At 42.3% G+C, this 24,955-nt stretch overlaps 1 protein-coding gene across 2 annotated transcripts; it reads left to right on the top strand.

Annotated features, from left to right (window-relative positions):
• The first annotated feature begins 1,089 nt into the window (after positions 1-1,089).
• On the top strand, positions 1,090-24,816 carry LOC110516285 (sodium channel subunit beta-1). Of its 2 annotated transcripts, XM_021594796.2 has the most exons (6): positions 1,090-2,865; positions 13,437-13,603; positions 18,103-18,340; positions 22,140-22,281; positions 22,505-22,576; positions 22,837-24,816. In XM_021594796.2, exons 1-5 carry the CDS (start codon positions 2,814-2,816, stop codon positions 22,569-22,571), a joined length of 666 nt encoding a protein of 221 aa, XP_021450471.1. In that variant the 5' UTR covers positions 1,090-2,813; the 3' UTR covers positions 22,572-22,576; positions 22,837-24,816. The 2 variants fall into 2 exon arrangements, with proteins under 2 accessions (XP_021450471.1, XP_021450476.2); XM_021594801.2 differs by lacking the exon at positions 22,505-22,576.
• Positions 24,817-24,955: the final 139 nt, after the last annotated feature.

Below are 24,955 nucleotides of genomic sequence, written 5' to 3'. Positions count from 1 at the left end.
TTCAACTATGTAAAGAAAAAAATATTTAATAAGAATATTTCATTAATTCAGATCTAGGATGTGTTATTTTAGTGTTCCCTTTATTTTTTTGAGCAGTGTATAATGACCCCCTTACCAACAGGCCCACTTTTACCACATTCTTGCCTGCATACAACTTTTACACCTCTCTGTACATGCCGGGACAAGTGGTAGTAGTGGTGTGCTGTGGCGGGTTTGGCAAGCACTATGCTTTTAATTTAAGGATCAGACCCTTTTATTCAATTTTTGCATAAAATTACATACCCAAATATAACTGCCTGTAGCTCAGGACCTGATGCAAGGAAATGCATATTCTTGCTACCATTTGAAAGGAAACACTTTGAAGTTTGTGGAAATGTGAAATTAGTATCGGAGAATATAACACATTAGATCTGGTAAAAGATACTACAATAGAAAAATACATGCACGGGCTCAAACTGTAGAACCCAGTTCATACAGTTGAATATAAAATTGATTTTATCAAACAAAACTGTACTACACTTTATCTCTGGGACCATTAGGATGACAAATCAGAGCCAGATTACTGAATGTAAGCACATAATTTACCTTCAGAGGTGAATGTATCAAACCAGTTGCCTTGATAAAAGTATTTTGTTTTGTTGTGCACTCTCCTTAAACAATAGCATGGTATTTTTTCACTGCAATGGTTACTCTATATGCATATCCTTGCTTCAGGTCCTGAGCTACAGGTAGTTAGATTAGGGTATGTCATTTTATGCAAAAATTGAACAAAAGGGTCTGATCCTTAAATTAAAAGCATAGTGCTTGCCAAACCCGCCACAGCGTTACGCTACGGCGCCGTTTCATAAGCCTTTATATAGGCTCGGATTTGCCCATTTTACACTTATAATAGGCCTATACAGTATGTTCAAGAAACATACGTGGGTTTTGCATGGGATGGAAACAATACATTAAATAATCAATGCCATCACATCCACATACCTCTCCTATCATCCCTCTCCATTCCACTGCTGCAAAACACTACTCCTCCCCTCCTCCCATTCACCTCCCTCCCCAACCTCTCTTTGCGCTCCCTGTCCCAAAGAGTGATATAGCCTAGATAGCCTTCCGAAGACCTTGTCATTTCGCAGGCTCATCCGTTTTTTCCCTTCGGCGCTCTGGTCACCTATTCAATATCAAATTATGTTGAAAAATAGCCGGTTCGTATGCCTACTGTGGATATTATTTGAAAGTGCCTAGAATGAGAATCTTCGCGTATTTTTGCTGAACTGTGCCACGCTTCCCGCGCAGCGGCAGGTTTCTCTCAAACGCACCGAATTGCCTGGAAGGCAACAGTCGACACAAAACCTTGGAGTAGACGCAATGGAGAATTTAATCTAAAGAGGAACACATGGGGAAAGACACAAAGGAATAAGAGGGACCATACGTAAGGACAGATATTGCTCATAAACGCAGCATATCTTTTTCAAATGTGAAGTGGCCAGATGTGGAGAAAATCACGAATTTAATTCGGTTTTTAATTAGGCATTTTTATTTATTAATTCGGTGGGTTTGTATAGTCATATCCAATAATATATCGGAATGTAGCTTAGTATGGTATCTATACGACCACTGCTATAATAAGAAATGGTGCAAAGTTAGATCGGTCAATAGGCCTGCTGTAAAGTTATTTCTACATGCCTTAATGGCCACAATCACTCTTAATTGTTGTCTATGGAATGACCTGTTATCCTGACCTGTAGGGACCAGTGTTACCAACAACAAAACAATAATAATAAAAACATGCACCGGTTTATTGGTATGAACAAGAACAAAAATGTAAATGTAAGTAGGCAGACTGCAAGTACTCTGGATAAGCGCATCTGCTAAATGACTCAAATATAAATGTAAAACATAAATTATCATAAGTGTTGTGGAAGGATTTGTTGATGGACCTGCATATTTATTTTTTGCAAATATAACACTTTTTTACATTGAATAGTGCATTACATCACCCAAACTCATTACACAATTATCTGTCTTCCAGGATATGCACAAATTCCATCAGACACACTAATGTTGTTTTCTACTTTCTGAGCCTAAACTCAACATGCCTTCCTGAAAAATCTCATCGCAAAGAATCACTGATCATATCAGCTGCTAGTCCATTTACCACATGTTGCTTTTTTCTGTGTGCACCCAGTCACATTGCCAACCAATCAATGCGTCCAGATTATAAATAGTTGAACAAAAGCTTTAAATGAACAACCAGGTTTACTGAAACCTGAGGCGCAGTGCATTATTTCTTCATCATTGGTAACTAAATACGGGGGTGTGGAGACTGTGGACTCTGTACAGGCTGCACAGGCACGAGTCTGATTTAGTACGGAGGCCGGTGAGGTAAGGAGGAGGCTGTATATTCCTAACACTAACGGGGCACTGACAAGGACGCAGCCTAGAGCTGACCTCCTCCTCACCTGGCCACCCCCCCTCCTCCCCACACAGAGGGATGCCCCCCAGGCCGAGCAGCAGCTGAAGAGGAGGACAAAAAGGTTACTCTGACTGCGCCTCACCAGAAGAGGTCCTCCTCTCCTCTCTCAGACTGGTTGGGACGCTCCAGTTGAGTTTTCTTTGACTCATCCTCACCGGAGTGAGAGAGTGAAGACCTTTTGAAGATCCAGAGGTTCTTACTGTGGGATCACATTTATTTGGAGTAGCTGATAATAGACGCAGACCTACAGTCTTGCTTTGTCTTTCCCTGTCTGTGGGGTGTGTGTGTGAGAGAGTGCTTGTGGGTTGGCACCGGTGAGAGCGTCTCCCTTCCCAAAGCCAGGATGTCTGCAGTTCAGCTGCTGCTGGTCCCGCTGGCGCTGTGGGCTCTGCAAGGTGAGTGGGCAGTGGGTGGTTGTCACAGCCACAGTCCAGTCTTCACTCTTTGTCTGTTCTTATAGGGGCCAATAAGCATAGAGGTCCAGTACTGTGGTATGATCAGAGTGGCCGTGCTGTGTGCATGGTCAGCTTTTGAGAGGAGAAGGGTGTGTGAATCTTTGTTGGTTTAGCCTTAGTTACAGGGACTCTGACTGTTATAGTAACACTGATTGTTAAATAATAGAGATACAGTATATTGAATGTCCTGTGCACTGTTTAACCAAGTGTTCCTTCCCATTGACTGCAATAAACAAGACCCTTGTGTACTTCTCTGTATATGTGTGTGTGTGTGTGCGTGCGTTTCCCTCATTTTGCCGGAATGCTCACTAAAAGCTTAAAATAGCTGTTCTTGTTTTCAGAGCGAATAACGAGATGAGATGAGGCAATGCGTTTGAGTTAAAATGGAGGGCTCATTAGCGGCAGCATGGACCAGTCTAGAACAGTGTAGATTAGTACCTGTACTCACTGTTGCTTAATCTGCCACACAACCCCGCTGTGTCTACCCCCCTAGCATCGTGGAGAACAGAATGGACTGTGCTGTGAGGTGTGCTTCGCTATGGTATGCATACAACAAATCTATTACAGTATGCACAAATGCGTTCTGAATCCATATTACATGTACAGTGGTGTGAAAAATTAATTTGCCCCCTTTCAAATTTTCTCTTCGTTTGCATATTTTTGATACTGAATGTTATCAGATCTTCGACCAAAACCTAATATTAAATAAAGGGAACCTGAGAGAACAAATGACACAACAATTACATATTTATTTAATTCATATCATAAACAAATTATGCCACACCCATTGCTGACAGTCGGAAGTTTACATACACTTAGGTTGGAGTCATTAAAACTCGTTTTTCAACCACTCCACAAATTTCTTGTTAACAAACTATAGTTTTGGCAAGTCGGTTAGGATATCTACCTTATGCATGACACAAGTAATTTTTACAACAATTGTTACAGACAGATTATTTCACTTATAATTCACTGTATCACAATTCCAGTGGGTCAGAAGTTTACATACACTAAGTTGACTGTGCCTTTAAACAGCTTGGAAAATTCCAGAAAAATGATGTCATGTCTTTAGAAGCTTCTGATAGGGTCATTTACATCACTTGGGTCAATTGGAGGTGTACCTGTGGATGTATTTCAAGGCCAACCTTCAAACTCAGTGCCTCTTTGCTTGACATCATGCGAAAATCAAAAGAATTCAGCCAAGACCTCAAAAATAAAATTGTAGACCTCCACAAGTCTGGTTCATCCTTGGGAGAAATTTCCAAACGCCTGAAGGTACCACGTTCATCTGTACAAACAATAGTATGCAATTATTAACATCATTGGACCACGCAGCCATCATACCGCTCAGGAAGGAGACACGTTCTGTCTCCTAGAGATGAACGTACTTTGGTGCAAAAAGTGCAAATCAATCCCAGAACAACAGCAAAGGATCTTGTGAAGATGCTGGAGGAAACCGGTACAAAAGTATCTACATCCACAGTAAAACGAGTCCTATATTGACATAACCTGAAAGGCCGCTCAGCAAGGAAGAAGCCACTGCTCCAAAACAGCCATAAAAAAGCCAGACTACGGTTTGCAACTGCACATGGGGACAAAGATCGTACCTTTTGGAGAAATGTCCTCTGGTCTGATGAAACAAAAATAGAACTGTTTGGCCATAATGATCATCATTATGTTTGGAGGAAAAAGGGGAAGCACGGGGGTGGCAGCATCATGTTGTGGGGGTGCTTTGCTGCAGGAGGGACTGGTGCACTTCACAAAATATATGGAATCATGAGGGGGGAAAATTATGTGGATATATTGAAGCAACATCTCAAGACATCAGTCAGGAAGTGAAAGCTTGGTCCCAAATTAGTCTTCCAAATGGACAATGACCCCAAGCATACTTCCAAAGTTGTGGCAAAATGGCTTAAGGACAACAAAGTCAAGGTATTGGAGTGGCCATCACAAAGCCCTAACCTCAATCCCATAGAACATTTGTGGGCAGAACTGAAAAAGTGTGTGCGAGCAAGGAAGCCTACAAACCTGACTCAGTTACACCAGCTCTGTCAGGAGGAATGGGCCAAAATTCACCCAATTTATTGTGGAAGGCTACCCGAAACATTTGACCCAAGTTAAACAATTTAAAGGCAATGCTACCAAATACTAATTGAGTGTATGTAAACTTCTGACCCACTGGGAATGTGATGAAAGAAATAAAAGCTGAAAGAAATCGTGGTGGTGATCTTAACTGACCTAAGACAGGGAAGTTTTACTAGGATTAAATGTCAGGAATTGTGAAAAACTGAGGTGTATGTAAACTCCCGACTTCAACTGTGTATAAAATTGAGCACACAGCCATGCAATCCCCATAAACAACCATTGACAGTAGAATGGCCTTCAAAGTGGCACCGTCATAGGATGCCACCTTTCCAACAAGTCAGTTCGTCAAATGTATGCCCTGCTAGAGCTGCCCCGGTCAACTGTAAATGCTGTTATTGTGAAGTGGAAATGTCTAGGAGCAACAACGTCTCAGCCACGAAGTGGTAAGCCACACAAGCTCACAGAACGAGTGCTGAAGTGTGCAGCGCGTTTAAATCGTCTATCCTCGGTTGCAACTACAGAGTTCCAAACTGCCTCTGGAAGCAACGTCAGCACAAGAACGGTTCATCAGGATCTTCATGAAATGGGTTTCCATGGCCGAGCAGCTGCACACAAGCCTAAGATCACCATGCGCAATGTGAAGCGTCGGCTGGAGTGGTGTAAAGTTCGTCGCCACTGGACTCTGGAGCAGTGGAAACGCGTTCTCTGGAGTGAATCAAGCTTCACCATCTGGCAATCCGAGTTTGGGGAGTGCCCTTTCCTGTTTCAGCATGACAATTCCCCCGTGTACGAAGCGAGATCCATACAGAAATGGTTTGTCGAGATCGGTGTGGAAGAACTTAACCGACCTGCACAGAGCCCTAACCTCAACTCCATCGCACACATTTGGGATGAATTGGAATGTAGACTGCGAGCCAGGTCTAATTGCCCAACATCAGCGCTCAACCTCACTAATGCTCTTGTGGCTGAATGGAAGCAAGTCCCTGCACCAATGTTCCAACGTCTAGTGGAAAGCCTTCCCAGAAGAGTGGGGTTATAGCAGCTAAGGGCGGACCAACTCCATATTAATGCTGATGGTTTTGGAATGAGATGTTCGACGAGCAGGTTTCCACATACTTTTGGTCATGTAGTGTATCTGTTTGGGCTTCTTGTAGTTAATTTGCTGTCTTCAAATTATTTGTAATAACGGTCCCATCCCCCGACCATTTCCTGAAGAACAAAATTGTCACCATGCGGAATCTAGATCATGATCCCAACTCTGTGTGAAAAACCTGCATGTTTTTAGTTGAATGGATGTACACACATTGCCTGTCTACCCAAACTCCTTGCTCCGGCCAAATGCTACACCACGACCACGGACGTTAGTTTCTTCTCCGCAATTAGTCTGGATCTGAGTACCTCCCAGACGATTTCTAGAACGCTAATGAATTCTTACCATTCTGATGTGGGTAAAGCAGCATTTGGAGAATTCGTCATCGGCTTTGTTACTCGGATTGGTTAGAGATGATCCAATCGCTGATGACTTTTGTACACCACCCCTCATTTTGACGTCACCACAAACGACTTCAATGATTGCAGTCAGACTGAAGTGTGTAGTGAACAGAACAGCGGAAGAATTCAGAGGCGTCAGGTAATTACGCACACGTGGCCCTAACTATTACAGAGTGGTGGTGAAAGCACAAATCAGACAGAAGGTTTTCTGATGCATGGTCTGATCTATGAGAGTACAGTGTATACTGTATGTGTGTATTTATGTATTTAAGTACGTGCTGTGTGGTGTTGCTTCCGTGTCGCATGCTTTGTTTATGCTGAGGCTCTGAATACAAAATAGGAAGCATTTCCTTAAATGGGAGATTTAGGGGGAGCTTATCTCCCCCAGCCAAACTCTGTCCCCCTCTCACCCGGCCCCTGTAAACGAAACAACCGCTGCCACCACTTGTTGTCCCAAATGTAGGACACACAGTATGCCCCACCATGTCCCCATCTAAACCTGCCCCCGTTAGCAGTACCCTCAGGACACACAGTTTACCCTCGCTGGCAGCACTACAGCCAAATCTCTTAAAATGATGTCAGTGCAGCAAAAGAATGGGGGGGGTGGAGAGAATGGAGAGGTGCTGCACAAAGAGAGCTGCAGAGTGATGGAGGACAATGAGACCAGGTTGAAAAAAATAGTTTTGGAGAAAAAGGGAGGGGGGTAGAGAAGGAAGAGAGAGAGAGAGAGAGAAGGAGGAGGAGGAAGAGAGAGGTTGGGTGGAGGTATGAGTGTTATGCAACAGCACTTGTGTAACAGGTAAATAAAGCATCCTGTCTGTCTGCTGGACCGGCCAAGTGAGGGCAGCCCAAAGAGAGACAGGGTCTGGCGTGCTGTGCACATCTGTACCCATTCAGGGTAGAGAAGATGAGAGAGGACAGACAGGGAGACAGACAATGGGTGATGATAAGGACAGACAGACAGAATCCTCAAATAAGTCTGGTCTTCAAATATATGAGAGTGAGACAGGTAGATGAGAGTTGGACAGGTAGATGAGAGTTGGACAAGCAGATGATTGAGACAAGTACATGGGAGTGAGACAAGAAGACCAAAATGGGCCGATCTCATTTTTCCCCAATATGACTAAACTGTATACTACCTTGCCTCGTTTGTCCTTGCTGTTGACAAGTGTAAAACATAAACACATATCAACTCTAAAGACTGGCAGCCTTGAGGAATCCTCTCTGTTAGAGAGACCAGCACAGGCCCATAGACCCATATCCTGTCAAATGGACAAGCAGGAATTGCTAGAGGACGAGGTTAATGTTAGTGGAATACTGGAAGTGGCAAGCCTCTCCAAACATCTCGAGCACTCTGGATGAGATCAATTCAATAGTTCATAGCTTCAATTAAGATCAACGTCATTTCTTCACTTGCCCATTTCAAATAGCCCTCCCAAAGGCTATCCTGATTGATGGACTGAAATTGTGTGTGCTAACATCTGGGATAGGAAGACTGAACATGGAAATGCAGCAGCCATTTCACTGATAAGATCATTCATATACTTGCAGTTGTGATCTGGTTCAAGCTTCTCCTAGGTGTTCAGAATAGCCTCAAAATAAAATAAATGATTCAAATCTGTAAATTTGATGGAAGGTGTAATCTATCCGTTTAATCTAATCCGCTAATCTGGACCATGACTAAATGTTCTAATTGAGCACGCACACACACACACACACACACACACACACACAGACACACACACACACACACACACACACACACACACACACACACACACACACACACACACACACACACACACGGTAGATAAACTGACTGTTGGTCATAGAGCCTCTATTCTTGGCACTCTGTTCCTAGTCAGTCTAGACAGGCAGGCACCACTGATGCGGGGTCCTCTGTAAGAGGGGACATGGCGGCTTCTCTCCCTCCCTCTTTCCCTCTCTCTCTCTGGGTCTGCCCATGAGTCAAAGCAGTTCAGCCTCAGGTTGAAGCAGTTCACACACACAAAAACCTCCACACACACACACAGAGTATTGGGCCTGGAGACAGGGAGAGGAGAGGATAGTGCTCCAAAGTAATTTCCTGATGGGTGTCTCACGACAACACACACACGTCTGAGTGTGTGTGTGTGTCAGAGACCGAGACAGAGTGAGAAAGGCAGCACGAGAGAGATATGGAGTTGAGCAAAGGCAGACAAGGATAAATTATCACTAGTGGGTTTGGTATCCATTAAGCAGGGAGGTACTGATTTACGGGAGAGCATTTAGTTCATCAATATACTTTAGTCTGTTTCAAAGTTGGATAAATGGCCCTACTAGATAGATATTAGACAACAAACACTGCAGGCTGTGTCCCAATCGACAAGATGCTGCCTTTTGAGCATTTAAAGGCAGGACGGTGTTTCTATAGATGTGTCTTTTAGGGCATGTGACATGCTCTCTTTGCCTGAACTGATAGAAGTCCCCAGACCACACTTCAATGTACAGAACTATGGACAACTCCTTCCCTGGAGATTCTAATTCAAATATAGAAAAAGCCTAGGGGAGTGTCAAGAGGCCATTTTCAGCACAGGTCCAAGAATTCTTCAGGCATCCTCAAATGCAGTCACTTCACTAGCTGCCAGCGACGCTGGTCTAGATGTGTCAATTTCGCTGAGAAAATGAATGCAACAAACAGTACATTACACATATTTGTTCCTATGGAACGTTCCTTTCTTGGTTAGTGTCCAGGGACATGTCATGGATGTGTGCTATTTCCCCAGGCCGAGGGTGTGTATACATCTCCACTGTGAATGGGTGATAACCTTGTCATGGAAACTGATGTGATCTGCTTCCCTTCGGTCTCTCTCCCTCTTTCCTTCGCTCTATAGATCCCTCTTTCATTCTCTCTATTTCGCTCTCTCCCTCCTTCACTCTACTGTAGATCACTCTCTTTTGTATGTTCTCTCTGCTTTTTCCTTCTATCTCCTCTCTGGCTCAGAGAATGACCTCCATCCATCCTCTTGCAATCCCTTCCGTTCCTAACAGTTGACTTACCAACATCAGTCTGTGGGGACTGACAGATAGACAGCCTTTTCAGGGACTGAACTATAACTCACCATTTTGTATTGTTGCATTCACACTGAGGGCATTCAGTAAATTGATATCAACGGCTAATCCCCGCATGGGCTCCTCCTAATCTAATCTGCAGTTTCTGGAATATTAGTTGCATAAGGCAAATCTCTGCCCAACCGTCAACAGATTACGCAACGGATTTGGATATTGTGCTCTGTGTCTGTCACATTACCGGAAATTAGTTTGCAGAAGGTTGATGATACAGTTGAAGTCGGAAGTTGACATACACTTAGGTTGAAGTCATTAAAACTTGTTTTTCAACCACAAATTTCTTGTTAACAAACTATATTTTGGGCAAGTCGGTTAGGACATCTACTTTGTGCATGACACAAATCATTTTTCCAACAATTGTTACAGACAGATTATTTCACTTATAACTCACAATTCCCGTGAGTCAGAAGTTTACATACACTAAGTTGACTGTGCCTTTAAACAGCATGTTAAATTCCAGAAAATGATGTCATGGCTTTAGAAGCTTCTGATAGGCTAATAGACATAATTTGAGTCAATTGGAGGTGTACCTGTGGATGTATTTCAAGGCCTACCTTCAAACTCACTGCCTCTTTGCTTGACATCTTGGAAAAAACAAATGAAATCAGCCAAGGCCTCAGAAAAAAAAGTTAGACCTCGACAAGTCTGGTTCATCCTTGGGAGCAATTTCCAAATGCCTGAAGGTACCACGTTCATCTGTACAAACAATAGTACGCAAGTATAAACACCATGGGACCACGCAGCTGTCATACCACTCAGGAAGGAGACGCGTTCTGTCTCCTAGAGATGAACGTACTTTGGCGTGAAAAATGCTAATCAATCCAAGAACAACAGCAAAGGACCTTGTGAAGATGCTGGAGGAAACCGGTACAAAAGTATCTATATCCACAGTAAAACGAGTCCTATATTGACATAACCCGAAAGGCCACTCAGCAAGGAAGAAGCCACTGCTCCAAAACCGCCATTAAAAAGCCAGATTACGGTTTGCAACTGCACATGGGGACAAAGATCGTACTTTTTGGAGAAATGGTCTGATGGTCTGATGAAACAAAAATAGAACTGTTTGGCCATAATGACCATCATTATGTTTGGAGGAAAAAGGGGGAGGCTTGCAAGCTGAAGAACACCATCCCAACCGTGAAGCACGGGGGTGGCAGCATCATGTTGTGGGGGTGCTTTGCTGCAGGAGGGACTGGTGCACTTCACAAAATAGATGGCATCATGAGGGAGGACAATTATGTGGATATATTGAAGCAACATCTCAAGACATCAGTCAGGAAGTGAAAGCTTTGTCGCTAATGAGTCTTCCAAATGGACAATGACCCCAAGCATACTTCCAAAGTTGTGACAAAGTGGCTTAAGGACAACAAAGTCAAGGTATTGGAGTGGCCATCTCAAAGCCCTGACCTCAAGCCTATAGAACTGAAAAAGCATGTGCGAGCAAGGAGGCCTACAAACCTGACTCAGCTATTCCAGCTCTGTCGGGAGGAATGGGCCAAAATTCACCCAACTTATTGTGGGAAGGTTGTGGAAGGCTACCCGAAATGTTTGACCCAAGTTAAACCATTTAAAGGCAATGCTACCAAATACAAATTGAGTGTATGTAAACTTCTAACCCACTGGGAATGTGATGAAAGAAATAAAAGCTGAAATAAATCATTCTCTCCACTATTATTCTGACATTTCACATTCTTAAAATAAAGTGGTGATCCTAACTGACCTAAAACAGGGAATTTTTACTAGGATTAAATGTCAGGAATTGTGAAAAACTGAGTTTAAATGTACTTGGCTAAGGTGTATGTAAACTTCCGACTTCAACTGTAGGTCACTGAGTCTGCACTTTGTTTGGATGAGTCTATCCACTCTGCATGTTCTGTTCCTCTCGCTGTCTCTGCTATGAACAGCCGGCAGCAGCATCCACTCCTCCCCACTGTGCCTCTCTCCTCTCCTCTCGCTGTCTCTGCTATGAACAGCCGGCAGCAGCATCCACTCCTCCCCACTGTGCCTCTCTCCTCTCCTCTCGCTGTCTCTGCTATGAACAGCCGGCAGCAGCATCCACTCCTCCCCACTGTGCCTCTCTCCTCTCCTCTCGCTGTCTCTGCTATGAACAGCCGGCAGCAGCATCCACTCCTCCCCACTGTGCCTCTCTCCTCTCTTCACTCCTCTTCAAACAACGGCCTGCCACTGTTTGTGTGTCAGCATTATGTGCAGTCTTGTGACCTCCCCCAACCCCCTTCCAACTCTCTAATTTGATGGATGATATGGTGGTCGTGTGAAATGTTGGTCGTGTGAAGTGTTATGGGTCCTCATGTCTGTGTTTCTTCCGGGTTCTTTCCTTTCTGAGCAGTCAAAACTTGCCATCCCAGTCCCCTTTCTACATGTCTGTCTGCATGGGCTGTCTCCCGACTCCCCCTCTCCCCGTGTAGAAGTAGCTGATGTGATTAAACTGTTGTGATGTTAACTTTCTCTCCTCCTCCCCCTCTCTCTGCAGTGAATCAGCAGGAATTACACCTGTGCCCTCATCTGCCTCTCCTAGAAATGGCTGTTAACTCTCTCTCTCTCTCTCTCTCTCTCTTTCCTCCCACCTTCTTTTCCTCCCTTTCCTTCCTTCCCTCATGCCCTCCCTGTTTCTTCCTCTTTCTCTGCAGTATTCTGCAGCATTGTCTCTCTCTCTCTGTCTTAATCTGTATCAGCATTCAGTGTTGCAATATTTATTTCAGAGAGTTCTCACGTTGGTGCATATCAGGTACTGTAGTATATTATGAATGGTGACTATGAAATTCAACCAAACTATGCATTGGTTTATTTTTCAAGTCACTTTTCATCTGACAGCCTGTGCAATGTGTATCCTGTCCCCTCATCTCATTACGGTTGAACAAAACACATCGCCAGAGGTCAAAGCTGAAAATAGCCCGAGATCATTGGTTGAGAGCGATGCAGGTGCAGATGCCTTTGTGGAAACTGCAGGGTGCAGTTTGAGAAAGAAACACTTGCAGTTACAGGTGTGTTGCTCTCGGCCGATGTACAGTATGTGACATGATGGCATATATAGACTTATGCGTCTATATATGCAAGTAGCTTACTTATATATACCTCGCAGACAGGCTGCAAGGAGACTAGCATCGCTCACTGCAATCTGTTTATTTCCCCTCAATTTCTACATCCAGGTCACCCTTAGCCATTGTAGCTTGTTTGGCTAATTCGTCAATAGACTATATGAATCTGAAAAAAACAAAACACAAATGACCAAAACGACAACAAAACGTATATCGAAATTATGAGTGGAAATAAATAAAAAATGCAAGAATTTATGCCCTGATATTGAAAAAAAGACAAGCATGCTATGAGCGATAGGAGCAAGCACGCAGAACAAAAACTCTTAATTATATAATTGCCATATCATTATCATATTATCTGCCAATTCAATTGACAAGCATTAGGAGACAGTTTGCCTGCAACGTATTAAGATAATATCACTAGAGCGTTGGTCTTGTGTCGGCCTGTTCTCAAGTCATGGATCAATGAACAAGGATCATCACCCATGATGGCTCTCAGGCTTACTTCAGATTTACTCGTACACTGCACTCCATTTTAAGTGAACGTGGTTATAGTGACCAACCGTTTATAGTGATCAAATTATCGTGCTGCACGGATGTGACCACTGTAAAAGAGGAGTGCACTCCCACTGGGCATGGACGTCAATTCAACGTCTATGCCACATTGGAAACAATGTTGATTCACCCAGTGGGCTGTAAAGCCAAATATCCATGGCTAGCACCAAATATCCATGGCTAACTGTCTGTTTGTTGTACTTTCTCTCTCCTCAGCGTCTCTATGCCATGGAGCCTGTGTGGAGGTGGACTCTGACACTGACGCAGTGGTCAGCGAAGGCTTTAAGCTGGGCTGCATCTCCTGTAAGATGAGGGGCGAGGTGCCCGCCGAGGCCACTGTTGAATGGTCCTTCATGCCCAAAGGGGAGAGCGAGTTCACAAAAGTGAGTAGACACGGATCCATAGGGACAGTAGTGGGATATATCCCAATTATCTCTCCTCTTCGCAGAATGTGAGCCTGTTCACTTCCCATCATTGATTTAAAAGGAAATGACTGGTAGAATAAGTATGGTACTCCCACTAGCCCGACTGCAGTGCTTTTACATTTGTGGGAAGTAGTGAATGAGTGCACACTTCAGGGGAAAATACTTATTGTTGAGACACACCTTCAATTCTCCACATCTCTCCTAAACTAAAAAACACTATTGGTTGACCTAGCTAACTATGGCTAGGCTACTCGTGATGTGTTGCTTGTTTGTTTTTTGCTTTTGACACAGCTTTGAGATGATGAAAACCGCTATAAAGAACATAACAAATCAATTATTAAAGTGTGCACTCGCGCACTCACCGACATGGATTTAAAGGATTGGATTGGTGTTAACATTGGCTAGAGGGGGTTTAAATCCATGACAGGGAGTGTGCAAGTGCACAATAAGTGATCCCTCCCAGCAGAGTTTAAAAAGTATCCCCATTCATTCTGTGGGGATTGACCCCACGGAGAGTCAATGAGGTAGCTAAGCAGGTTGGCTTGTCTGTTGTATCAGCAACAAAGGCAGGCCTTTTAGTTTCAATTTGGAAACAAGGTTTCATACGCAATTCATGAATGTTAGAGCACAACTGAACACAATGACTACCAAGTCATCACACTTGCTGTACAATGGAGACACATCAAGATAGATCATTTTAACTCATTCACTAAAAAGACAAAACACATCAATCAAAACAAGCATGGTTACATTTAAAATGCAATTTCTATTTCAGCAAAACAAGTAGTCTCTTCTCCAGTGAAATGGGAGCTATCATTTATCATGAGAAAGAGCATCACAGTGTCATCCTCAGTGTCAGATGTAAACATACACAACTTTCCCTACAAGGAAGGAGTCTGTTCCAACATCAATACAGGGTAGCCATTAAATCCCTCCAGCACATAACAGCATACATGAGGAGAGAGATCCCATTAGCTCTGTTTGTTTCTAAACAGCTAATGCATCAAGAAGTGATGCAGGCAGGCCGTGACTAAGACGGCCTCAACAAGGGCTCCTGCTGGGAGTGGCCGCAGCCAGTTGCCTGGTTTGACACTACAATATTTGGAAACTGTGAAACAAAAGTTTGGATGATAAGTGGTGAATCCATTTTAGACCAGTGTGCATAACTAAAACAATCTCTTATTGATAGCAATGCATGATTTACATGAGTTATTGTGTGTACATATCCATACAAGTTAGGATTCAGCCCTCAGTTACTACAACATGCTGAGCATAATGCTGAAAGCATATACTCAAAAACAATAAAGGCCCTAAACTATTATGCATCAATAGCCGCTAGTAGGGGCCTCGTATTCCATCCAGTAACTTCAAACAAAAGAAAGCTCAGATTGATCTCGTGAAACCGAACCCCAAGGAGAGGTCAGGGGTGGAGGTCAAGAGCAGAGTGACAGGGGTTAGACCTCTGACCATGCTATTCAGCCTGTTGTTTCATAGGGGTCAAGGGGCAGTCAGAAGACCTTTAGGCCTGTAGACCAGTCACTTCACCTGTCACTGTAGGTGGTCTTGTGTGGCTCATTTGGTAAGAGTGTGGCACTAGTAACCTCAGGGTTGTTGTTCGATTCCTTCTGGGGTCACATATTCTAAAATGTATGCATTGTCTAATACAAATCTCTTTGGATTAAAATGTATACACTAAATGACATATTATTATTATTATATTGTTTTACTGTAAAAATAAGAATCCCTGTTATAGACATGCATGCTGGACCAGGAAAAACACTGCACATGATATTTATACTCGTTGATGTAAATTACTTAAGTAAAAATACTTGGATGTTTTTTTTTACTCCATACGTTTTCCCTGACACCTAAAAGTACTCGTTACATTTTGAATGCTTAACAGGACAGGAAAATGGTCTAATTCACACACTCATCAGGAGAACATCTCTGCCTCTGATCTGGCAGACTCACTAAACACATGCTTTGTTTGTAAATTATGTATGAGGGTTGGAGTGTGCCCCTGGCTAGCCGTACACTTTAATAAAATAAGAAAATGGTGGAGTCTTGTTTGTTTTATATAAGGAATTTGAAATGTTTTAATACTTAAGTATGTTTTAGCAATTACATTTACTTTTGATACTTAAGTATATTTAAAAGCAAATACTTTGACTTTTACTCAAGTAGGATTATACTGGGTGACTTTCACATTTACTTGAGTTATTTTCTCTTAAGGTATCTTTACTTTTACTCAAGTGTGACAATTGGGTGCTTTTTTCCCACACTGCTTATACTGCACTAACCAAACTGCTTTAGACATTACTTAATCTTTTTTTGAAATCACTCCATAATAAAATCATAACAGAACCAAAGTACCTGATTGAGCACTTAGTCCAGAGATATGAGCCCTTGTTAGTCCAGAGATACGAGCCCTTGTTGATGCAGAACATTGGTGCTTTGATTAAATTGCTGCACAGATTTCATCCAGTAATGTAAAAATCCTAATATGATCTGCCCAGCATGAGTGTGTTAGCTCACCAAACCCTGTCTCATATAACCTAGAAACGAAACTAAATACAGTGCCTTGCGAAAGTATTCGGCACCCTTGAACTTGGCGACCTTTTGCCACATTTCAGGCTTCAAACATAAAGATATAAAACTGTATTTTTTTGTGAAGAATCAACAACAAGTGGGACACAATCATGAAGTGGAACGACATTTATTGGATATTTCAAACTTTTTTAACAAATCAAAAACTGAAAAATTGGGCGTGCAAAATTATTCAGCCCCTTTACTTTCAGTGCAGCAAAGTCTCTCCAGAAGTTCAGTGAGGATCTCTGAATGATCCAATGTTGACCTAAATGACTAATGATGATAAATACAATCCACCTGTGTGTAATCAAGTCTCCGTATAAATGCTCCTGCACTGTGATAGTCTCAGAGGTCCATCAAAAGCGCAGAGAGCATCATGAAGAACAAGGAACACACCAGGCAGGTCCGAGATACTGTTGTGAAGAAGTTTAAAGCCGGATTTGGATACAAAAAGATTTCCCAAGCTTTAAACATCCCAAGGAGCACTGTGCAAGCGATAATATTGAAATGGAAGGAGTATCAGACCACTGCAAATCTACCAAGACCTGGCCGTCCCTCTAAACTTTCAGCTCATACAAGGAGAAGACTGATCAGAGATGCAGACAAGAGGCCCATGATCACTCTGGATGAACTGCAGAGATCTACAGCTGAGGTGGGAGACTCTGTCCATAGGACAACAATCAGTCGTATATTGCACAAATCTGGCCTTTATGGAAGAGTGGCAAGAAGAAAGCCATTTCTTAAAGATATCCATAAAAAGTGTCGTTTAAAGTTTGCCACAAGCCACCTGGGAGACACACCAAACATGTGGAAGAAGGTGCTCTGGTCAGATGAAACCAAAATTGAACTTTTTGGCAACAATGCAAAACGTTATGTTTGGCGTAAAAGCAACACAGCTCATCACCCTGAACACACCATCCCCACTGTCAAACATGGTGGTGGCAGCACCATGGTTTGGGCCTGCTTTTCTTCAGCAGGGACAGGGAAGATGGTTAAAATTGATGGGAAGATGGATGGAGCCAAATACAGGACCATTCTGGAAGAAAACCTGATGGAGTCTGCAAAAGACCTGAGACTGGGACGGAGATTTATCTTCCAACAAGACAATGATCCAAAACATAAAGCAAAATCTACAATGGAATGGTTCAAAAATAAACATATCCAGGTGTTAGAATGGCCAAGTCAAAGTCCAGACCTGAATCCAATCGAGAATCTGTGGAAAGAACTGAAAACTGCTGTTCACAAATGCTCTCCATCCAACCTCACTGAGCTTGAGCTGTTTTGCAAGGAGGAATGGGTCTCTTGATGTGCAAAACTGATAGAGACATACCCCAAGCGACTTACAGCTGTAATCGCAGCAAAAGGTGGCGCTACAAAGTATTAACTTAAGGGGGCTGAATAATTTTGCACGCCCAATTTTTCAGTTTTTGATTTGTTAAAAAAGTTTGAAATATCCAATAAATGTCGTTCCACTTCATGATTGTGTCCCACTTGTTGTTGATTCTTCACAAAAAAATACAGTTTTATATCTTTATGTTTGAAGCCTGAAATGTGGCAAAAGGTCGCAAAGTTCAAGGGGGCCGAATACTTTCGCAAGGCACTGTAATCTTGTCCAAGCCAGAATAGCAGGATCCTCGATGTACACCCCTGGACAGGATGCTAGTCTATTGCAAGGCCTTTCTATAAATACATCTCCTTAATGCAGTCTTTGGTATGACATGACCAAGGTTCAAACGGCCTACCTTCCAATCTCAGGGCATACGCTCTAACCACAAGGCCAATCCAAACTGTTTTGGTCCATTTAACGGGGAAACAGCATATTAGTTTGGATTGCAAGCTCACTGCAAGCCCATTGTGTTTTCCGATAGATCTACAGCTACGAGGATCTAATGAGCGACATCCCGGACGAGCGCTTCTATGAGCGTCTGGACTGGAACGGCAGCAAGAAGACCAAGGACCTGCAGGACGGCTCCATCTACATCCTGAACGTGACGTGGAACGACACGGGCACCTACCGCTGCATCTTCAACCGCACCCTCACCTTCACCTCCTACGGGTTCCACACTGACGTCACCAAGATCGTCCACCTCAACGTGGTGCCAAGACGTAAGGCAGGGTTAGGTCTAGGTCTAGACACAAACGAACACACACACAAACAGTATAGTAGACACACACCCTCATCTGGGGATAGGGGAGAGGGAGAGAGGAAGGGAGGGTGGAAGAGAGGGAAATACTGTAGTACACTCAGATCACCCTTGTGAAAGTAGTGCCATGACATAGGCGTACTTACACCCTGCATGGAGAGGGTGAAGAGTTGGAGGGGAGAGAGGGTAGTGGGGTAGAGGGAGGGAAGGAAGGAAGGAAGGGAAGAGAGGGCAGGAGTTGACCGACACTCAATGTCCATGCCTGAATTTACAAAAGTGGCAATATTGTCCAAGCGGATGATGAACAAGGTGCATGAGTTATATGATTTTGATTTAGGGTCAGGGTTAGATGGCCCAATGGTAGGTTGGACCATGTTCCAAAATGGAAGCATTGATATCAAAATCAAGGACATGTGACAGAGGGGCGAACAGGAAACAGTCATACATCTCATTATCTACACAGCTGTTGATGGATGGTAAGTAGTAGTAGCCCCGTCACAGAAGCGGCCACAGCTGTCATTAAGTCTCATATCTTACAATCCAAAGGCTCAGCCACAGCCACGCCATTGATTATCCAACAGATCACTGTCAATGACAGCTGACCATTAAGTAGATACTGTATCAAAAAAGACATACAGTAGAGACATAGATACAGTGCCTTCAGAATGTATTCACACCCCTTGTGTTTTTTGGCCCTGGCCTACACACAATACCCCATAATGTCAAAATAGAATCTATAATTAGAATTTTTTAAATATACAAAAATGAAAAGCTGAAATGTTTTGAGTTAATAAGTATTCAACCCCTTTTTTATGGCAAGTTATGGCCTAAATAAGTTCAATAAACATTTGCTTACTAAGTCATGTAATACATTTCATGGACTCACTGTGTGCAAAAATAGTATTTAACATTTTTATTTAACCAGGTAGGCTAGTGGAGAACAAGGTCTCATTTACAACTGCGACCTGGCCAAGATAAAGCAAAGCAGTGCGACAAAAAACAACACAGAGTTACACATAGGATAAACAAAAGTAGAGTCGATAACACAATAGAAAAATCAATATACTGTGTGTGCAAATGGAATAAGGAGGTAAGGCAATAAATAGGCAATAGTAGCAAAGTAATTACAATTTAGCAAATTAACACTGAAGTAATAGATGTGCAGATGATGTGCAAGTAGAAATACTGGTGTGTAAACGAGCAAAAAAGTAAATAAAACAATATGGGGATGAGGTGGTTTGGTGGGCTATTTACAGATGGGCTGTGTACAGGTGCAGCGATCGGTAAGCTGCTCTGACAGCTGATGCTTAAAGTTAGTGAGGGAGATATGTCTCCAACTTCCGCGATTTTTGCAATACGTTCCAGTCATTGGCAGCAGAGAACTGGAAGGAAAGGCGGCCAAAGTGGGTGTTGGCTTTGGGGATGACCAGTGAGATATACCTTCTGGAGTGAGTGCTACAGGTGGGTGTTGTTATGGTGACTAGTGAGCTAAGATAAGGCAAGGCTTCACCTAGCAAAGACTTATAGATGACCTGGAGCCAAGTGGGTCTGGCGACGAATATGTAGCGAGGGCCAGCCAACGAGAGCATACAGGTCGCAGTGGTGGGTGGTATATGGGGCTTTGGTGACAAAACGGATGGCATGGTGATTTTGTAAATGACATCGCCGAAGTCGAGGATCGGTAGGATAGTCAGTTTTACGAGGGTGTGTTTGGCAGCGTGAGTGAAGGAGGCTTTGTGCGAAATAGGAAGCCGATTCTAGATTTAATTTTGGATTGGAGATGTTTAATATGAGTCTGGAAGGAGAGTTTACAGCCTAGCCAGTCACCTAGATATTTGTAGCTGTCCACATATTCTAAGTCAGAACCATTCAGAGTAGTGATGCTAGTCGGGCAGGCGGGTGCAGGCAGCGATCTGTTGAAGAGCATGCATTTAGTTTTACTAGCATTTAAGAACAGAGTCCACGGAAGGAGTGTTGTATGGCATTGAAGCTTGTTTGGAGGTTAGTTAACAGTGTCCAAAGAAGGGCCAGATGTATACAGAATGGTATCGTCTGCGTAGAGGTGGATCAAGGAATCATCAGCAGCAAGAGCGTCATGATTTTTGAATAACTACCACATCTCTGTATGCCACATACAGATAATTGTAAGGTCCCTCAGTTGAGCAGTGAATTTCACACACAAATTCAAATACAAAGACCAGGGTGGTTTTCCAATGCTTCGCAAAGAAGGGCACCTATTGAAGGGAAAAAAGCAGACATTGAATATCCCTTTGAGCATGGTGAAGTTACTAATTACACCCTGGATGGTGTATCCCAGTCACTACAAAGATACAGGCGCCCTCTCTAACTCAGGAAGGAAACCGCTCAGGGATTTCACCATGAGGCCAATAGTGACTTTAAAACAGTTAGAGTTTAATGGCTGTGATAGGAAAAAAACTGAGGATGGATCAACAACATTGTTACTCCATAATACTAACCTAAATGTCAGAGTGAAAAGAAGGAAGCCTGTACAGTATAACAAATATTCCAAAACATGCATCCTGTTTGCGACAAGGCACGAAAGTAAAACTGCCAAAAAATGTGGCAAAGGAATTAACCTTTTTATGTCCTGAATATAATTATGTTTTGGGCAAATCCAACACAACACATCAGAGTACCACTCTTCATATTTAAGCATAGTGGTGGCTGCATCATGTTATGGGTATGATTATCCCCGGAAAGGACTAACAAGTTTTTTTTCAGATAAACAGAAACGTAATAGAGCTAAAAACAGGCAAAATCCTAGAGGAAAACCTGGTTCAGTCTGCTTTCCAAAATAATTCCCTTTTCAGCAGGACAATAACCTAAAACAAGGCCAAATATACACTGGAGTTGCTTACCAAGACGTCATTGAATATTCCTGTGGGGCTTGGTCACATTTTTTACTTAAATCGGCTTGAAAATCTATAGCAAGACTTGAAAATGGCTTTCTAGCAATGATCAACAACCAATTTGACAGAGCTTGAAGAATTAAAAAAATATTAATGGGAAATGATTGTACAATCCAGGTGTGCAAAGCTCTTAGAGACTTCCCCAGAAAGACTCACAGCTGTAACCGCTGCCAAAGGTGTATTGACTCAGGGGTGTGAATACATATGAACATGTAAATTAGCCATTTCTGTATTTAATTTTCAATAAATTTGCAAACAGTTCTAAAAACAAGTTTTCACTTTGTCATTATCGTGTACTGTGTCAATGGGTGAGACATTTAAAAAGATACATGTAATCCTAATTTGAATTCAGGCTGTAACACAACAAAATGTGGAATAAGTCAAGGGGCATGAATACTTTTCTGAAGGCACTGTACACACATAGAGACCTACTGTACTGCTTTAATGGACCTGCATTCAGATTAAGGATTTGTCTCAAGAGAGGAGCGGTCAAAGACTTCCAAGAGCTAAATTGCTTTCATAATCCTAAGTAATATTTTAAAAGCTCCCACAACGGCCGATGCAGTGTCTCTAGAGTATTGGGTTTAGCAGCAAGCTTAGTCAACTCACCCACTACTTGAAGTCATTCCAACAGTTTTAGTTGAGATTAATGTTGACCATGAAAAACTGGTCCATTTCCAGTGAAACACTGAACCCTTGTGGATGTCTGGGGATAATTGGTTCATCATGTTATATGAGGCATCAGAAATTCAGAAACCTGTATATTTTCATTGAAATAGCTTCTAATTAATTAAGGCGGTCTCCTTCTTAACTCCCAATCTCTTTCTCTAGTGACCAGGGGGATAGCGTCCATCTTGTCTGAGGTGATGATGTATGTCACCATCGTTGGGCTGCAGGTATGGCTGGTGGTGGAGATGATTTACTGCTACAGGAAGATATCAGCGCAAGGCGAGGAAGCATTGAGAGAGAGCGCGTGAGTAAACACACACACTGGTCCAATTCATCACAGACACACACACAAGAGCACACACACACTTTTTCCTCAATCTTCTTCTGAAAATATTTTCTTGCTATGTAATTTCCTAGCTAAAACTGTTACTTTCTAACTGCCTCTCTCTATACTCTTTCTAACTGCCTCTCTCTATTCTCTTTCTAACTGCCTCTCTGCCCCCCTCTCTCCTATTCCTCACTCTCAGGGCGGATTACTTAGCTATAGCTTCGGAGAGTAAAGAAAATTGTGCAATGGTGGCAGTGACCGAATAGCACTGGTAGGTTTCCCCTACTACTAATCCATAACTGGACTCTTGGCCGGTCATTGTCTGTTCTTTCCATTACTCCTATACTGTCACTGATGGGAAGGAACTCATATCAGCACCCAGAACCAAATCAGCAACATTTGAATGTTAAAGGAGAAGTTCAGGATTTTACAACTTGATATTAGATAGTTTCTCCCCCTAAAATATAAATTCTCTTTTAATAGTGGATTCATGGCATCTATGTTTTCTTACAAGTTTTGTTTTCATTTCAGGTTAAATAATGGCTCCAGACGATGAATAGCTCTCGATAGCCCTTCAACACTTCACCCCTTCTTCCAGACTTCCATTATGACACCATCTCATTACCCCATCCAGGAGGAGCAGCCAAGAGGCTTGTCCAGAGAACAGATGGATGAGAAGTGAAACAGCCAATGGAAAAAAAGGGACATTACTTTATTTAAATGCAAATATACAGCATGTGTACTATCGAGCAGTACTATAATATCAAAGAGAGTTGTATATACAGTACGTATGCTTAATTATGCAATCCAAATCTTCATTGTAACACTCCTACATTATATTAAGTTAGTTCATACATAGTAGTGATACATCATAACCATTGGCATTAATATGTTTCTAAAGGTACATTTCAGGATTCTAAATTGTGATTGTATCAAAGCAATTAGAGATCAGAACTCAACTGCAATCTTACTTGGCTTCAGTAGCCGGTCTTGATCAGACCTTCAATGGCTATTATGCGCAGATCCAGACTAGCCTACCGGTATATTCAAAAGCATCCCAGTAAAACCTTAAGAAAGTTATGCATTCAGGTTAATGAAATGAGTACCCCCTGGGGAGTAGTAGCCTAACACACGGTTGACTAGCTGCAAGTAATGGATTGTACACATCCAGAGCAACTATTTCTGTTTGACAACATCTGTCTACCTGTTAAAAGGTTAAAGCATTAATGTTCTAGTAATGTTACCAATAGGATAACTCTCTCAAGCTCAAAAAGTACATTAGGATCAGGGCAAATTCACTATCCAGTGTCTAGTGTAGGACTCATGCCTGTACATACTGTAGATCGAGAAGGACTGTAGCTAACTATTTATCAACGCAATGGAATCATTTTCACATAACCGGTAGGTCTCTGAGATTTCGCGAGAGAAACGGACGGTTGTGATTCCATGGACATTCATTTGGACATCAGCTTGTGAGGGTTGCTTGTGTCAGACGACTTAAGGTAATGAGTAAATTGCTCAAAGCTATAATTATCCACCAATGTATCCTTCTAGAAAGTGTCACATTATAGCAGTGCCATTTTTAAATGTTGAGACTATCATTCTACCGTTGTGACTGGAAACCTCCATACATTATACATATATTTATTGCAGTATAATTGCATTCTCTCCATATTTCATTAATGCTTAATTTGCTAGAATATCCTGACCATATTTACAACAACCAAGGGCATGTGATATTAGCTACCATTTTACTACCGTGGGAAACTACCACAATTTGTCCAGTGTGTCTGGAGCAGGAATGTCTGTGACTGGTCAAAGACCTGAAATGGTTTAAACAAGACGCTAAACTGGTTTAAAACAAGTTATTTAATGAAGATACCTAATGTGAGCAGAAACTATACTATATACATAGTGTTGGCTTAGTGCTCATATCGATCAGTCCCTATGGAGCAGAGTACAGTGAGCTGCTATTGAAAACTGACATCCCTGTCGTTCCTATTTGGCAGTCAATTCTGAATTATACCTCCAGGGGCAGCATAACACTGCCTAATGTGGACTGCCATGTTGCATACATACTTTCTTATAGAATGTCATTGGGATCTGGGTTTGCTACATTTGAAGTACAGAAAAGTGAAAGAATAATAGGATTGTTATCGCATGATAACTGCAACGCGTGAACAAATGATCATTCATTAGAATTAATGTTCAAGATTTAGAATTATTCAAAATTCCTAAAAAAAAAAAAAAAAGTCACGCCGATTTGGTCAGGTTAGAGTTTCTATTCACCTTTCACAGAACTTCAACATTAAATAGCGGAATATATGTTGGAAAAAACAACAGGCTTAAAACAGGGAATAATCTACTTAAATGTTCACTGAAGAGAGCTTTTCCAGTTCACATTACTATGGAAATGTTGCTTGCCAAAACAGTCAGCTTTATACCATAATACAATTGTCATGTGAGAATGGAGTAGGCTTTATGTCTGGTTTATTAAATCAAAACAATCTCTACCGTGTCAGATTTGTATATTTGGGGAAATGTTTGTGGGAACTTTTCGGTCTCTTTCGCACGCAGAGAGAGAGACAGAGTGTAATGATCTCATCTAAAGAGCATAGGGGCTACTGAAGTGTGGGACAGAAATGGCCTG

The sequence above is a fragment of the Oncorhynchus mykiss genome, chromosome 3 (assembly GCF_013265735.2).
Source record: "Oncorhynchus mykiss isolate Arlee chromosome 3, USDA_OmykA_1.1, whole genome shotgun sequence".
Taxonomy (NCBI): domain Eukaryota; kingdom Metazoa; phylum Chordata; class Actinopteri; order Salmoniformes; family Salmonidae; genus Oncorhynchus; species Oncorhynchus mykiss.
The sequence above is the reverse complement of the archived record's forward strand: the minus strand, read 5'-3'. Positions and strand labels throughout refer to the sequence as shown.